General features: G+C 45.9%; 1 protein-coding gene across 1 annotated transcript; it reads right to left on the reverse strand.

Annotated features, from left to right (window-relative positions):
- Positions 1–1260: 1260 nt before the first annotated feature.
- On the reverse strand, positions 1261–16061 carry LOC310638924 (ribonuclease P protein subunit p25-like protein; the record flags this gene model as incomplete). Its single annotated transcript, XM_083360285.1, has 3 exons — positions 1261–1625; positions 9792–9895; positions 16057–16061. 3 exons carry the CDS (start codon positions 16059–16061, stop codon positions 1261–1263), a joined length of 474 nt encoding a protein of 157 aa, XP_083216411.1.
- Positions 16062–17725: the final 1664 nt, after the last annotated feature.

Genomic DNA, 17725 nt, shown 5'->3' on the forward strand with positions numbered 1-17725 from the left:
GACATTTCAGGACCCAACTAGGTAACATCATCAGTGCTAGAAGGGAGGAGGAGGAGGAGGAGGAGGAGGAGTCTTTGGTGCTCTCTGAAGTGGGTTGTTTTCTTGCAGATGTTTCATGACCCAACTAGTTAACATCATCAGTCCTAGTAGTCCTAGTCTGGGTTGTGAAACATCTGCAAGAAAACAATCAAGCTCAGAGAATACTGTCTCCTCAGAAACTAAATTGCAAAGACAATATAAGGTTGCACATGCTCTTCAACTAGTTTAGGTGATAATTGACAGCCAGGCTGAAATTGATTAAATCAAGCAAATAATAGCAAACAGGGAAAATCCCTTATAATACAAACTTCCCTGAGCATATAGAGGTGGCATTCCAGAATCAGCACATAGACACCTGCCAAAGAAAAGATCTACACACTCAGCAAAATAAGATAAGGCCATCCCTACTGGAACTGCATGTCCACCAAATTAAACATTACAAAGGGCATATTCGCACACACCTCACAAAGGACCATCTTTCTTATAAGTATTACCAGCCTGTATATCCAAAATTGTAGCTACTCCAAGGGCTGTTTCTATGCTCTTGAAAAACAGAACAACAGAATTGGAAGCGACTTTGGAGGTCTTCTAGTCCAATCCCCTACTCAAGCAGGAAACCCTATACCAGTGGTGGCAAACCTATGGCACGGTTGCCAGAGGCGGCACTTGGAGCCCTCTCTGTGAGCATGCGCACCTCACTCTTTGGCTAAGTTTTTGCAGGAAAAAGCCATTTCTCAAGCCCCTTCCTAGCCAAAACAAGCCTCTGGAGCAAGCACACTGTTTTTAGCTTTGAATTATATCAAATCTGACACTAGAAACAGATTAACAAATGACCTGAGTGCTGCACATGTTGCTCTCAAACTTACAAAGTATAAGCCAAGGTTAGACAAATTATCAGCATGCATACAACAGCAGACTGAGGAGCTGCAGGTCCTTTAAGCACCACAAAAGGGTCCTTCAAAAGCAGAAGAGTAGCAGAAGCTCCAAGCCAGCTTCTCCCGAGGCTGCCAAGGTAGAGGAGATACACTTTCCATCTGTGTCCATCTCCTTCATGGAAGAAGCTATGATTCAGAGCTTAGAGTCTCACTGGCTAGCCAAGAGGCTCCAGCATCTGCTGGGGATGTCCTGGATTCTCCTCAGGTCCCACAGGAACTTCATGCCCTCTGCTCCAGTTTCCTCCTTGGGGAGGCCCCTGGGGGCCAGGGTTGTGGTGAGAAGGCCTCAGGTCCTCGCCTTTGTGGCCACCAAGACCAAAAAGAAGCTGGATTGGCACAAAATGAATGATAGTAAGTCCTCCTCTATTTGCTGAAAGAACACTTTTGTGATCTGATGAAGATCCTTGAGCTGCCGCTTCATAATCTCCACGCAGGTGATGGTCTTGTTGATGGCTTTGCCAACCCTGCTGAAGAACATCTGTCTCGTCGTCTCTTGCTCCATCTTGCCAATGGCATAGCCCATCAGATTCCGGATCTTGCTTCCATCCTTCACTTTCATTTCAATGATGTCTGAGGGCAAGCTGGTGAAAGGGAGAGGAGAAGGCTTCTCCACTACCTTGGACTTCTGGTAATTCTCTATGGTTTGCAGTGCTGTAAGGAACAAGGACAGAAATGGCATTTCAGGATCCAATTATGCTATAGGATTACGGATGCAAAGTCTTAGAAATCTGGGAATTTACCCCGCTGAACACGACGAGGTTTATCCCCAGTCCCTTGTTCCATCTTCAAGGGTGATAAAAACCCTTCAGGCATGGGCCCAGGTTATCCTTATTGTGCTAGCAGAAGAGGTCTACTGCAGACCATGGCACTCAAGACATTCCAGGTGGTGGGGGCCAGGAGAAGAGCGTTTTCTGCTGTGGCTTCTGCCCTTTGAAATATCATCCACCACCCCGCAGGTGAGATTTGCACACGTCCTGAAAGGGCCTAAAGATCTGGCTCTGCCAGCTGGCCTGGGCCCCCAACTGGGGCATCTCACTCTGGAGGTGGTTAATGTGCTAAGACCCCACCTCCTCCTTTTGTGCATCTTCTTCCCTTTCTTCCCAGCTTGCAATTTCAACTTAATCCTAGTGTTAATATTTATGGTTATTACGCTTAACTGTTTCATCTTGAGCTTTTTTTATTGTAAGCTGTTTAGGGTCGGCTCTAGGCTAGATGGGTGGCATGTAAGCCCAATAAATAATAATAAAAGGAAAAAAAGGGAAAGAGATAACTGTACAATGAAACAATAATTACCGAAAACACTGTTTAGCAAAGACAAGCCAGATCAATGTTTCAACTCACTCCAAGGTGCCTTCATCACATTAAAGCATCCTTATTCCTGCTCTTATTCACACCCTCGTTAATAATGCATAAGGGGAAGCTTCAGTCACCCATATATAACTAATGCTTTTGGCTTGCTTTCAAAAGTTGTGGGTGCCGCATCACTGGAGGATTTCAAGAAGAACAAGAAAGAGAAATGGGACCTTGGGAGTCCCAGTGGACGATCACTTAAACATGAGCCAGCCATGTGCAGCAGCCGCCAAAAATAGCTAATACAATCCTGGGTTGTATAAACAGAGGTATAGAATCAAAATCAGATGAAATATTAGTACTGCTTTATAAAGTCTTAGTAAGGCCACACAGTATCCAGTTTTGGTCACCACTTTACAAAAAAGATGTTGTGACTTTGGAAAAAGTACAAAGAAGAGCAACTAGATGATTAAGGGCCTGGAGACAAAAACATATGAAGAATGGGTGCAGGAATTGGGTATGGCCAATTTAGAGAAAAGAAGTGAAGTAGCCTAAGGACCACTCGGGACGACAGGCTAGTTAACGACAACTTTATTAAGAGCAAGGCAACATAGAATAACTTGTCCGGCTTTTATAGCCGGCAGCTGGTAGCGAGGACCAATCAGCGGTGTTTAATTTGGCGCCGTGTCAAGCTGGGACCAATCCGCGCCGCCTTCTGTTGACAGCTCCGGCTTCCGCATGTGTTGGTGTTTTGACAGCCGCGAGCTGTCAGTGGTTGCGCCTGCGCTGTGCGGTGGATGCTTTGACAGCTCAGGCTTCCTCATGGTCCGGAGTTTGACAGCCGTGAGCTGTCAGTGGTGGCGCCTGCGCTGTGCGGGGAACTTTGACAGCTGTCAAAGTTCCCGCGTGTTTTCCTGTCAGGCGGCTTGTAGTTTATACACTTGTCAATGCAGTATTATTGAACTGTTTACACATATAACATATCAATTGAGGAACTGTTTACATATATAACACACCCCTTACCCCTCCCCTGGTGCGTTTCTCTCCTCTTGGACGTTTGAACCTGCCCACTGATAGTCTTTTAGGTAGGTGGGTGGTCTTCGATTCCTGGTTGAGCGGCGAAGGGGTGGAGGGTGGTCTGGTTCAGGTCCTTCGTTTTGGAGTTCCTCTTCCTGGTTTGGGATAGGCAGCATTTCCGGTGGGGGTTGTATCCCGGCATTGGTTGGTTGCTCAGAATTGTGTGGTGGTTGTCTGGGTCTGAGTTGGTCAATATGGCGGCGTACGTTGCCCTGTGCCTGCATTGCTATAAGGTATGAGATGGGCCCAGTTTGTTTTATTACTGTTCCTTGTACCCACTTGTTTTTATCTGTGTATGATCGTGCCCATATCAGTTGACCAGGGTTGAGTGTGCGGGCGGGATGGGGGTGCTGTTTTTCTTCTGGATATGTGTCAGGGTGCAGTCTGTCGAGTCGTGTTATGAGCCTCCTCCCCCATCTTAATTCAGCTGGTGTTTTGCCGGTTGTAGTACATGGAGTTGTGTGTTGTGATAATAGAAACTGGCTGAGACGCCTTTGCCAGTTCCCTTTAACGAATTTTTTCAAAGCTTCTTTTGTGGATCGTACCATAATTTCAGCCATTCCGTTCGACGATGGGTGGAACGGCGCCGACGTGACCAGCCTAATACAATTCTTCATAGCGAACATCTGAAATTCACGAGAGGTGAATTGAGGTCCGTTGTCTGAAACTATGGTGTCAGGCAGGCCGTGTGTAGCGAATATTTTTCGTAAAGCTTGCATAGTGGCTTCGGACGTTGTTTTTCTAAGGGGAGTGACTTCCAGCCATTTAGAATAGCTGTCCACTACAATTAAGAAACTTTGACCCTGGATTGGTCCTGCAAAATCTATATGTATACGAGACCAAGGGTTCCTAGTAGTTTCCCATTTATGGATAGGTGCCTGGGGTGGTTCGTTCCTGGTCTGTTGACAGGTGTAACACCCACCCACATATTTTTCTATTTGTTTATCTATGCCTGGCCACCACACATAACTTCTAGCCATCGCCTTCATTTTTACAATTCCAGGGTGTCCTTCATGTAAAATGTGTAATGTTTGGTCTATGTTTTTCTCTGGTATGATGACCCTATTTCCCCACAGCAGGCATCCTCTATGTGTTGAGATCTCATTTTTTCTGTTAAAATAAGGTTGGAATTGGGGTTGTGGGTTTTGAGCTGGCCACCCTGTTGTGGCCCATTTAAGGACTCTGGTAAGTATTTTATCTTTGGCTGAATTATTAGCTATAATGTTTGCAGTCAAGGGGCATTCTGGTAGTTGGGAGATTGCTAAAATCAGGCTGGCTGGGGCTGGGTCTGAGTCCCTGGTTTGCATGGGTAGTCTGCTGAGGCAGTCAGCGTGTCCCAATTCTTTACCTGGCTTATGTATTAGTTGATAGGAATAGGCTGCTAAGAATGTTGACCATCGTAAAATTCTCGGAGAGAGAATTTGTGGAGTAGTTTTATTCCACGTGAATATGCCTAGCAGGGGTTTGTGATCCGTAAATATAGTAAATGGTCTGCCATACAGGTAGTCGTGAAATTTTTTGACCCCTGCTACTATCGCTAGGGCTTCCCTGTCTATTTGTGCGTAGTTTCTTTCAGCTTTGGTTAGAGTGCGTGAATAGAAGGCTATGGGTCTTTGTGTACCGTCCTTGAATAGGTGACTTAACACAGCCCCGATTCCATAGGGAGAGGCATCACAAGCGATGCATATTGGGGTGTCTTCCCTGAAAAGGGTGATAGTTGAGCTGTGACAGATAATCTTTTTTAACGATTGGAAACTGTTCTCATGTTCCTTGGTCCAGGACCAAGTTGTGCCCTTGTCTAGGAGCCTATGCAGAGGCTCCGCAATAGTGGCTTTATGGGGGATGAAGGCATGGTAAAAGTTTAACAGTCCTAAAAAGGATTGAAGCTCTTGCTTATTCCTAGGGCTGGGTGCGTTTTGAATAGCTTGTAGTTTTTCTGAGGTGGGGTGGATGCCCTGGCTATCTATTTTGTACCCTAGGAATTCTGTCGATGTGACTCCAATAGAGCACTTTTCCCGCTTAAGTTTGAGACCGGCTTCTCTGAGCCGGCTCAGCACAGCTGACAGCCTGTCAGCTAAGCTAGCTTCGTTTTCCCCGGCGATGAGAACATCGTCGAAATAGGGGCAGACCCCGGGTATTCCCTTCAGGGTCTTCTCCATGATACCCTGAAAAATACCCGGGGCTGCCGATATGCCGAATTGGAGCCTCTTTACTTTAAAGGCACCGCGGTGGGTGACAATAGTTTGAGCTTCCGCGGTGTCGTCCGTGACAGGCAGTTGCAAATACGCCTGCGTGAGATCGAGTTTGGCGAAAAGGGCGCCAGAGCGGATGGAAGCAAATACGTCCCTTACCGCTGGCACCGGGTAAGCATGGGGGCTGAGAGCTCGGTTGACTGTCGCCTTGTAGTCAGCGCACACTCTCACGTCACCATTAGGTTTGATTGGGGTGACAATAGGGGTCTCCCAGGTTCCCCCTTCTGTTGGCTCAAGCACCCCTAGCCCTACGAGGCGGTCAAGTTCGTTTTCGATTTTTTCTTTAAGGGCAAAGGGTACCCTCCTAGCTCTTATTTTGATTGGTTGGATTGCTGGGTTTAGCTGCAAAGAAATGGGGGGACCCGTGTATTTCCCCAAAGTGCCATCGAAAACGTCGGCGTACTTGTCGCAAACGGCTTCCAGGCTGGGTGCTTGAATGGTATTAACCCCCGTTAAGGCGATGCCTAGTGGACTGAACCAGTTTAACCCTATCAAGTTGGTACGGTTCCCTGGCGTAACTAAAACCTCTAAGGGACCCTTGAACCCCTTGTACTGCACTACGACCTTGGCTCTCCCTTCCAGCGGAATGGGGGTTTTCTGGAAATCAGCTAGGTGTACCTGGGTTTGTTTCAGGGGAATTTGTTCTTGGCCTTGCTGACAGATCTCCTGATAGGTTGTTAGCGAAATTAAGGAGACCGCTGACCCTGAATCCACTTCCATGTGGCAGGGCACTCCCTGAATTTTGACCCAGATTTTAACCTTGGAGCTTATGCTGTTTACCCTGTCAATTGTCTCTACCAGGGGGCCAGGTGGGTTTTCTCTGCTGGCCTGGGCAGCCGGCCTACCTGGGGAGTTTGCCTCCACATCATTGATGTTGTCCCGGCCCTTGCTGCGGCACACCGGCTTGATGTGGCCAGTCTTCCCGCAATTGTGGCATTTCGCGTTCCTAAAACGGCAGCTTCCTCGGGCATGATTGCCCCCGCAGCTGGCACAGGCGGCTCGTTGCTCGTAGCGCGGTGGCGGCGGCGGGGGGTTCCTGGATCTACGGCGGTCCGACGTGTTGCCTCTCCTCGGTTGCCGGTGCTCCATTCTGCGCTGTAGGGCTTCCCCATCGGTGAAATCCACCGACTCTCCGCTGTCGCTGAAGGTTGCGCTTTCTTGATAGACGGTCGCGGGGCTCTCTGGGGTCGTGTTCGTCGGCTTCTTCTTGTGGCTGTGCTCGTAAGCCATGATCTCTCTGGTCAGCTCTGCCAGGTTCATGTCGGGTTTGGACGTCAGTTTCTTCTGTAGTCTCTCGTCCTTCAGACCGATCACCACCTGGTCTCTGATGCGGTCTTCCAGGTCGGGGAAACAGCAGTTCCGTGCGGCGTGTCTGACCCCGGCGATGAACTCGTTGGCGGGCTCGTCCGGCCGTTGTTCCTTTTGTGCGAATTGCACCCGCCAGTACAGTTCTGAACGAGCCGGCATGTAGTACTTGTTCAGCTGGTCCACCAGGTCCGCGTAGGAGACTTCAGTGATGGGCACCGGGCTGAACAAGCCGACGGCTGCATCATATACTGGAGGTCCGCTGATGTACAGCAGAGCGGCGGCCTTTGCTCGGTCGTCAGTGATTTTACTGACGAGGAGGAATCCCTCGACCTGGCCAAGGTGTGATTGCCACCTCTCGGGATGGCGTGTATCAAACTCCCTCACACGGCCGAAGTTTGCCATGTCGTCCTGTCCTGGGTTGCTCCGATGGAGGTTAAAACCTCCGTGACAGCTCTTGCCGGGAACTCTCTTCCTCGGCCATGACTTCAGCTCCGGAGCGATCCCACCTTCGTCGCCAGTGAAGTAGCCTAAGGACCACTCGGGACGACAGGCTAGTTAACGACAACTTTATTAAGAGCAAGGCAACATAGAATAACTTGTCCGGCTTTTATAGCCGGCAGCTGGTAGCGAGGACCAATCAGCGGTGTTTAATTTGGCGCCGTGTCAAGCTGGGACCAATCCGCGCCGCCTTCTGTTGACAGCTCCGGCTTCCGCATGTGTTGGTGTTTTGACAGCCGCGAGCTGTCAGTGGTTGCGCCTGCGCTGTGCGGTGGATGCTTTGACAGCTCAGGCTTCCTCATGGTCCGGAGTTTGACAGCCGTGAGCTGTCAGTGGTGGCGCCTGCGCTGTGCGGGGAACTTTGACAGCTGTCAAAGTTCCCGCGTGTTTTCCTGTCAGGCGGCTTGTAGTTTATACACTTGTCAATGCAGTATTATTGAACTGTTTACACATATAACATATCAATTGAGGAACTGTTTACATATATAACACAAGAAGGACCAGGGGTGACATGAGAGCAGTATTCCAGGATTTGAGGGGCTGCCACAAAAAAGAGGGGGTCAACCTATTCTCCAAAGGACCTGAAGGCAAGACAAGAAACAATGGATGGAAACTATTCAAGGAGCAAAGCAACCTGGAATTAAGGAGAAACTTCCTAACAATGAGAACAGTTAATCAGTGGAACAACTTGCCTCCAGAAGTTGTGGGTGTTCCAACACTGGAGGCTTTTAAGAAGAGATTGGACAGTCACTTGTCTGAAATGGTATGTCAGGGGTCCCCAGACCCCAGTCCGTGGACCAGTACCAGGCTGTGGCATTCCAGCAACCGGTCCGCACAAACAAGCAAAGCCCCATCTGTGGGATGCAGGCAGCACACAAAACCATGCACCTTCCGGTCTGTGGAAAAACCTCTCTCCACGGAACCGGTCCCTGGTGCCCAAAAGGTGGGGACCTCTGGTATAAGTGCTTGAGCAGGAGTTTGGACTACAAGACCTCCAAAATCCCTTCCAACTCTGTTATTCTATGTAATGTTGCTTATGTGCAGCAAGTGAATTTTAAGCCACCCAAAGACACTTTGCAGATTGAGCTGGGCCGAATATAAATGTCATAAAAAATAAATGTTTTATTAAGCAGAGCAGGCAAACAAGTGTGTGCTGGTTTACCTTTAAGCGTTCTTCATTAATATCTCATGTTCAACAATAAGTGCTATGCAAATCTAGAAGAAAATGTTCTGTCATTTAAGCCATCAATTTTAATCAGTTGATGCAATCAGTATTCAATTAATCACACAACTCCATCCTCTCATTTCCTTTGAAAGAGAGGACGAGTTGCTGATGTACTTTTAAATGGAATATTAGAGAAAGCCTTGTACCACAGGTAATCTTTGACTTATAACCATTTATTCAGTGATCATTTGAAGTTACAAGGACAGTGGGGGGAAAAATGACAAGATCATTTTTCACACTGCAGCCTCCCCAAAATCCAGATGCTTGGCAACTGTCTCACATTTATGACAGTTGCAGGGTCCTTTTGTAACCTTTTGACAAGCAAAGTCAACGAGGAAGCCAGATTCACTTAATGACCGGGTGACTAATTTAACAACCCGTTTGATTTGCTTAGCAACGGTGGCAAGGTAGGTTGTAAAATGGGGCAAAGCTCACAACAGCTGTCTTGCTTAGCAACGTAAATTTTGGGCTCAATTGTGGTCGTAAGTCGAGGGTTATATTAGTAAATTATGCTTGTGAAATATTAATTAGATGGCTACCTTTTACGTATATTATTTGGGCTGCAGTGAAACAATTCACTAATATTCCTGAATTACTGTAGCGAAGTAATATTATTTAAGACTATCACTCTGTCCTTATTATCTGGATTACAGAGACCATTCAGTAATATTCCTGAATATATTAGCGAATTATTGTGGTGAAGTAACTCACCAATATTAATCAATTGCTGATAATGGAATAATATTGCAGATATTTTGGTTTGTTTGAACTGGATCCCCTTCTTTTGCAGTGTACTGTATAAATGGTCTTTATGGGGGTGGGAGGAATGCTGGCTCGGTTTTTCTCTCAGGCCAGGCAGGGCCACCTCGCAGGGTTGTTGTGGGGAAAATAGGATCAGGCAAATTTGCTACCTTGAGTTATCCCAAATACATAAAAAGCAGGATAAAAATTCCATCAAGGCGAAATAAAAATTAATAAATTAAATAAAAACGCACCTCACGGCAAAGCGCCGAGCCATGGATTCCCCTCAGAACTGCTGAGGGACCAACCCGGGCTGACCCAGAAACATGTGAACGCGGCCCCGGACTTTTTTCGCCTCACCACTGGTCTCCCTAGGCTTCGGGCACTCACTCCCATCATCCCCAGCCCACACCTTCCTCCGCTCACCAATTGCCGCCGCCACCGGCGCCGCCGGGCCGCAACCAAAATGGCGCCCACCCGGCTTCCTCAGCGCGAATGATGGACCACAAAGATGATTAGGGGACTGGAGACTAAAACATACAAAGAACGGTTGCTGGAATTGGGTATGTGTAGTTTAATGAATCTAATGGCAGAAAGTGAAGAGGAACTAAAGAGCCTCTTGTTGCGAGTGAAGAAGGAGAGTGCAAAACTTGGGTTGAAACTAAACATTCAGAAAATCAAGATCATGGCATCTGGCCCTCAACTCCTGGCAAATAGATGGGGAAGAAATGGAGGTAGTGACAGATTTTATTTTCCTGGGCTCCAAAATCACTGCAGATGGGGACTGTAGCCAAGAAATTAAAAGACGCTTGCTCCTTGGGAGGAAAGCCATGGCAAATCTAGACAGCACACTAAAAAGCAGAGACATCACCCTGTCAACAAAGGTGCGTATAGTCAAAGCTATGGTCTTCCCAGTTGCAATGTATGGCAGTGAAAGCTGGACCATAAGAAAGGCCGAGTGCCAAAGAATTGAAGCCTTTGAACTATGGTGCTGGAGAAGACTCCTGCGAGTCCCTTGGACTGCAAGGCGATCAAACCGGTCAGTCCTAGAGGAGATCAACCCTGACTGCTCTTTAGAAGGCCAGATCCTGAAGCTAAAACTCAAATACTTTGGCCACCTAATGAGAAGGAAGGACTCACTGGAGAAGAGCCTAATGCTGGGAAAGATTGAGGGCAATAGAAGAAGGGGACGACAGAGAATGAGGTGGCTGGATGGAGTCACTGAAGCAGTAGGCGTGAGCTTAAATGGACTCCAGAAGATGGTAGAGGACAGGAAAGCCTGGAGGAACGTTGTCCATAGGGTCGCGATGGGTCGGACACGACTTCGCAACTAACAACAACAAAGTTTAATGAAAAGGACTGTGTGTGTGTAACATGATAACTAGTGTTCCAATATCTCAGGGGTTGCCACAAAGAAGAGGCAGTCAAGCTATTCTCCAAAGCACCTTGAGGATAAGAAAGATCTAACAAAATGGATTATAGAGCTGCCAGGAGAATTACTGTTTGGGAGATAAAAAAAATGCACATCCTACCTAATTTGTCTTTCCTATTCCCAACAACACTGACAAAAATAGGGAACGGTTGCTGGAATTGGGTATGTGTAGTTTAATGAAGAGAAGGGTGAGGGGTGACATGATAGCAGTGTTCCAATATCTCAGGGGCTACCACAAAGAAGAGGGAGCCAAGCTATTCTCCAAAGCACCTGAAAGCAGGACAAGAAGCAACGGATGGAAACTAGTCAAGGAGAGAAGCAACCTGGAACTAAGGAGAAACTTCCTGACAGTTAGAACAACTAACCAGTGGAACAACCTGCCTCCAGAGGCGGTGAATGCTCCAACACTGGAGGTTTTTAAGAAGACACTGGACAGCCATTTGCCTGAAATGGTATAAGGTTTCCTGCCTGAGCAGGGGGTTGGATTAGATGACCTCCAAGGTCCCTTCCAACTCTATTCTGATTTTCTAAGATGATAAACTCCAGATGATAAATGTATAGACATGAGGGTGGAGCATCATGAATTCTAGCAAGTAGGTGAGGGCTTTTCTATGTGACAATTTCCAGGAAGAGGATGATGAGGGACTTTTGAGATGGGGCTGGCATAGTGCTGTGTGGTGACCTTTATGATGCGCTCAGAACACATCATACAAAGACCCTGTTTATATTTAAACCCAGCCCAGGACTTTAGCTATCTGGATATATTTTTTTCCAGTATGGAGCTGGCAGCTCCATGTTTTGGCATTTTAGCTCTTCAGAAATTGATCATACTTCTCGGCAAAAATGCCCCTTTGATCTTAGTTTTCTTTATTATCTGGAAAATCTTGAAAACTTTCACAGTGTGGCGTGTGGCTTTTGAGCTGATCCAAAGCAGCTTGAAATTCCTCTTGGACCCTCGTAAATGGTTTCCCAAGGCAGAATCTGTAAGTTTTTGAGACATCTGTGCCATAGGGAAGAAGTCATAGGGAGAAAAATGTGACTTTTCTTAATAAGATGAATTCAAGGCAAAAGAAGAAAGCTAGAATTAGATTCAAGAGATTTGACTCGATTTACCAGATGGAGTACTATATGATTAAACACTTGTTTGAATATGGTTAAAAGAATAGATAAATTTTGGATATAGAGGGGCCCTACAGTAAGAGGGATAAGACATGCAAGTAGTATAGTATCTTTTATAACATATGAAATGTAAAAATATTGGGATGGTGTGTGTGAATGAAAAGTTTAGCTGTGTAAAGGCAATTAACTTTGAGAAAATCATGACTCATAAAAATGGTTTGAACACTGAGGGAAAACTAAGCTTAAATAAGAATCTTGAAAACAGGACACATAGTGACTCAATAAGATGGCCTTTATAAATGCAATTGAAACATAAGCCAATTAGAAAAGATGTTATACGTTGATGTTATTGTTATTTGTACAAACCCAAGAAAAATGTTTATATTTAACCTTGTATGCATTGAAAGTATTGGATTTGTTTGATGTTGACAAAAGGGAGAATACTACTGGAAGAAGAGAAGATCAAGGAAAAATATCATTAATATATTATGGAATTTTAGAAATTAATTATTATTGATTGTTTTTTAAATATACGAACCCAGACAACATGCTGTTTGCTAAGCAATAAAAGATTGTTATTGTTAAAAAAAGAAGAGGGGGGTCAACCTACTCTCCAAGGCAGGGCAAGAAGCAACAGATGGAAACTAATGAAGCAGAGAAGCAACCTGGAATTAAGGAGAAACTTCCTAACAGAGTTAGAACAACTAACCAGTGGAACAACCTGCCTCCAGAAGCGGTGAATGCTCCAACACTGGAAGTTTTTAAGAAGACACCGGACAACCATTTGTCTGAAATGGAATAGGGTCTCCTGCCTGAGCAGGGGGTTGGACTAGATGACCTCCAAGGTCCCTTCCAGCTCTATTCTGATTTTCTAAGATGATAAACTCCAGATGATAAATGTATAGACATGAGGGTGGAGCATCATGAATTCTAGCAAGTAGGTGAGGGCTTTTCTATGTGACAATTTCCAGGAAGAGGATGATGAAGGACTTTTGAGATGGGGCTGGCATAGTGCTGTGTGGTGACCTTTATGATGCGCTCAGAACACATCATACAAAGACCCTGTTTATATTTAAACCCAGCCCAGGACTTTAGCTATCTGGATATTTTTTTTCCAGTATGGAGCTGGCAGCTCCATGTTTTGGCATTTTAGCTCTTCAGAAATTGATTATACTTCTCGGCAAAAATGCCCCTTTGATCTTAGTTTTCTTTATTATCTGGAAAATCTTGAAAACTTTCACAGTGTGGCGTGTGGCTTTTGAGCTGATCCAAAGCAGCTTGAAATTCCTCTTGGACCCTCGTAAATGGTTTCCCAAGGCAGAATCTGTAAGTTTTTGAGACATCTGTGCCATAGGGAAGAAGTCATAGGGAGAAAAATGTGACTTTTCTTAATAAGATGAATTCAAGGCCTGAGTCTTACGTCTGTAGTTGAATATGCTGAAGAAACCTGGTGTATAATAGACTAACAGACTTGGAAGGGACCTTGGAGGTCATCTAGTCCAACCCCCTGCTCAGGCAGGAGACCCTATACATTTCAGACAAGTGGCTGTCCAGTCTCTTCTTAAAAACGTCCAGTGTTGGAGAGCATTCACAACTTCTGGAGGCAAGCTGTTCCACTGGTTAATTGTTCTAACAGTCAGGAAATTTCTTCTTAGTTCCAGGTTGCTTCTCTCCTTGATGAGTTTCCCATCCGTTGCCTCTTCTTCTGCCTCTGGGTGCTTTGGAGAAGAGGTTGACACACAACCCTATTCTTTGTGGCAGCCCCTCAAATATTGGAACAGGGCTTTTCAACCAGTGGTTTGGGTACCACCTGTGGTACACTGGCACCTGGCAAGTGGTACGTGACCATCCTAGAAAAGTAGTGGGGGAGGGGAATGAGCTGAACCGGTGGCAGCACCGCACAAGCCTGAGCGAAACATGGCTGGAGCTGCAGGGCTGTCAGGGCTCAGCGGAAGCACCAGGATCAGCACCAGGCTCCAGCTGGAGCTCGGCACTGATCCCGGTGCTTCTGAGCCCAGAAGAAGCGCCGATCAGCTGGAATGTTGCAGCATCTCCAGGGTCTTGTGATTTACATTCAGATGCTTGGCAACTGATTCATATTTATGACGGTCACAGTATCCCGGGGTCATGTGAAGTGACCAAAACCTGCTGCAACCACCCAGCAGAAGGGGAGAAATAAAAACCAAACAGCCCCCCACCCCCACTGCCAATCCTCAACAGAAATGCTCACAACAATGAAAACCTCGGACAGGAGGAAGAGCGCCACCAGGTGGGCAGGCAGGTGTCTTGCTTGGTTGTGGCTTGGGGGGGCACTTTTTCAGTGCCATTGTAACTTCAAACAGTCACTAAGTGAACTGTTGTAAGTCAAGGCCTACCTGTACTTCATCACTTTTTTCCTTTTTTTTGTCATCAAGTTTTTGACACCTTGCTAGGCGATTGTTGGTACTCGGATGTTGCCATATCCTAAAAGTGGTACAATGGGTGAAAAGGTTGAAAAGCCCTGAGTTAGAACATTGGGTGTTTCCTTTGCTGTCCTTTCATGACCCAGCATTCAGAGGCCTGCAAGTGACCAGAGAGAGAGTGGGCATCTGGACACATTCACTGTCCCCTAAGTCCTGGTCATCACTTGGAGAAAAGATTTTCTTTTTTCTTTTTTCTGTCTCTTTGCAGGTTCAGCAGAAAAGTGAGGCCAGCCTGCAGGAAACTAAAACCATTGGAAAAGGTTTTAAGTTTTTCCAAGCATTTAACCCACCAGATTGTTGCAGTACTTTTTCTGTCTGTCTGTCTGTCTGTCTATCTATTCATCATCTTTCTCTCCATCCCTCTATCTCTCCATCTCTGTCTGTCTGTCTGTCTATCTATCTATCTATGTATATCTATCTATCTATCTATCTATCTATCTATCTATCTATCTATCTATCTATCTTCTATCATCTATCTATCTATCTATCTATCTATCTTTATCATCTCTCTATTTCTTTATCTCTCTATCTCCCTAGCTAGCTATCATCTTCTCCCTCTCTCTGTCTCTTTCTTCTGTTCCCTTGTGTCCGCTTCTGGGCAAGGCCCTGTAGTTTTCTTGCCAAGGTTTTTCATAAGTGGTTTGCTATTCCCTGCTTCCAAGGGCTGAGAGGAAGTGGCTAGCCCAAGGCCACTCATCTGGCTTTGTGCCCCAGGCAGCATTAGAACTCAGGATCCCAGATTCCGGATTCTAGCCTGATGCTATCATCATGGCACCTAACTGTCTCCCAAAAATATGGATCACTTCACCAATGAGCTTGTCATCCTTGCCAAGGGCGATCCTCTCTGTTTCGTTCCAATTTTGCTTTTCTCTAAAAATGCTACCCAGGACAGCTTACCTTGTATTAATCAAGGCATATCCATCAAAAGTAATCAACAGCACCTTACTCCAGGACTAACCATTTAAAATGAATGAAAGGCACTATTTAACTTAAAACAAAGGCAGTAGAACTGGGCATACAACGACTCCTCAAGTTATAACCATAATCAAAACTGCGATTATGGCCGTAAGTCATTGTGCTTGTAAGTCAAGGCATCACAAGACTGGATACGCTTTTTAAACATTTTAAGCAGCGGTTGTTAAGTGACTGCTGTGTTTGTTAAGTAGAGTCCGCAATTTTAAGTGAATTAGTTTTCCTCAATGTGGAAGTCAGATTCACTTGACAACCGTGTGACCAACTTTACAATTGCAGTGCTTCATTTAACAACTGTAGCAAGAAAGCTTGTCAAAATGGGGCAAAAATCACCCAACCAATGTCTTTCTTAGCAACAGAAATTTTGGACACAACCGTAGTCGTAACTTGAGGACTACCTGTAATCAGCGTAAGAGTTTGGCTCCCAGAGTCATGGATGCCGGAGGTTTTCGAGAAAAGATGGGACAACCATTTGTTCAGGATGGTATAAGGTCTCCTGCCTTGAGCAGGGGGTTGGACTAGATGACCTCAAAGGTCCCTCCGAGTCCTAAGATTCCTTGATTCAGCTGAAACATTCACCCCGTGTCCTCTTAGAGAAATAGCTTGCAAGCCGCCCTCTTCAACCGAGCATGGAACAGAATAACAGAGTTGGAAGACATCCTGGAGGTCTTCTAGTCCAACCTCCTGCTCAAGTAGTAGACCCTACTTCATCCTGGACAAATAGTTGTCCAATCTCTTCTTAAAAACTTCCAGTAATGGAGCACCCACAGGTTCAGGAGGCAAGCCATTCTACTGATTAATTAATAGAGCTGGAAGGAAACTTGGAGGTCTTCTAGTCCAACCTCCTGCTCACGCAGGAGACCATATCCCATTCTGAACAATTGGCTGTGTCCTTAAAAGCCTCCAGTGATGGAGCATCCACAACTTCTGAAGGCCAGCTGTTCCACTGATTAATTGTTCTAACTGTCAGGAAATCCCTCCTTAGTTCTAGGTCAGGGGTAGGCAACCTCGGCTCTTTTATGACTCATGGACTTCAACTCCCAGAATTCCTGAGTCAGCATAGTTGAAGTTGAAGTCCATGAGTCATAAAAGAGCTGAGGTTGCCTACCCCTGACCTAGGTTGTGTCATGTAGCACCACCTGGGCCCCTTAGCCGTTTTACCTTTAGATGGGACAGGCAAAGATGTTCCCCAAAGAGGTCCAATGTTGGGACAATTCTTCTCTGCAGGGACCACAGAAGACAGTGTCTGTCTGACGTCCTACCAGCAACCTCTCCCCAAGCTTATCCTTCCTGGTCTCAGGACCCCCCAGACTCGTAGCCCCTGCATCTCCTTTGACTTGTCAGCCATGGGTCAGATCGAAGTAACTTTGCAACGGGGTCGCTTGGTGTCCCTCTGGGGCCTGGGACTAAAGTATGTGGAGACATTGGCAGCTATGTGTCCTGGAGGACCTTTGTCTTCAGTCAGGTTCAAAGAGATTCCCGTTGAGTTTTCAGAAGTAAAGTCTCTGTTTTTCAAAAATGCGGTCAGAGAAAACTTAGAAATGCATGTTAAGAAGAAGAGACTACAACATGAGTGGGGATATTCTACCCTGGTCCAGAGATCCCTTAGAAGCTTAATTGGAGAACCACCCAAGTGGCATCTTCCAAAGGCGGTGACTCAGATTTCCTTGCTTCATCTAGAGTTGCATTTCCTTTCTGAGAAAGTCAAACAAAACCTGGAGTTCCACATTCAACGGCTAAAGTTACAGCAAAAGTGGGGCATCCCTCAGAAAGTCCATCAGTTTGTAAAGTTTTTTCACTTACTACTTCCAGAGGAAAAACCTCAAGCCACATTTGGAGAAACTCAGGTGGAGAGTGGAAGGTGGGAAGAAACCAACATTCTCCTCCCAAATAACACGGGATGTCTAGAAGATCTGCTTAGATATACTCTGGAGACTCACCTCAAGAAAAAATCTCTGGAGATTAAGTTCCAGTTAATAAGATATAAGAAGTTTTATGGCCCCATCGAACATGCTTTTCTTCCTAAATGTTCCCTTGTGTCCTCAGAAATCAAACCCAGGCCATCTTGCTTGTATTTTCTGGAACAGGACATTGTGGAAAAGATGAACTTGAACATTAAATGCAAACAATTAATGCATCTTTGGGGTCTTCCCAGTATCTACACTAAATCCTTAAACAAGATGTTTGGCAATGTTATTGTAGGAAGCCCACCACTAGAGATGTCCAAGCTCAGGAGGTGGACTCTGGAGAAGAATGTTGGCCAGGAGAGTCAAACAGCCAATGTAATGGATTCCAGAACAAAAGAACTGAGATTCTCAAGGACAGGTCCATGTTTTGTCCAAACAGAGATTTTGGACCTTCTGGAGATGCACATT

Source organism: Vipera ursinii (assembly GCF_947247035.1).
Source record: "Vipera ursinii genome assembly, chromosome: 3".
Lineage (NCBI taxonomy): Eukaryota > Metazoa > Chordata > Lepidosauria > Squamata > Viperidae > Vipera > Vipera ursinii.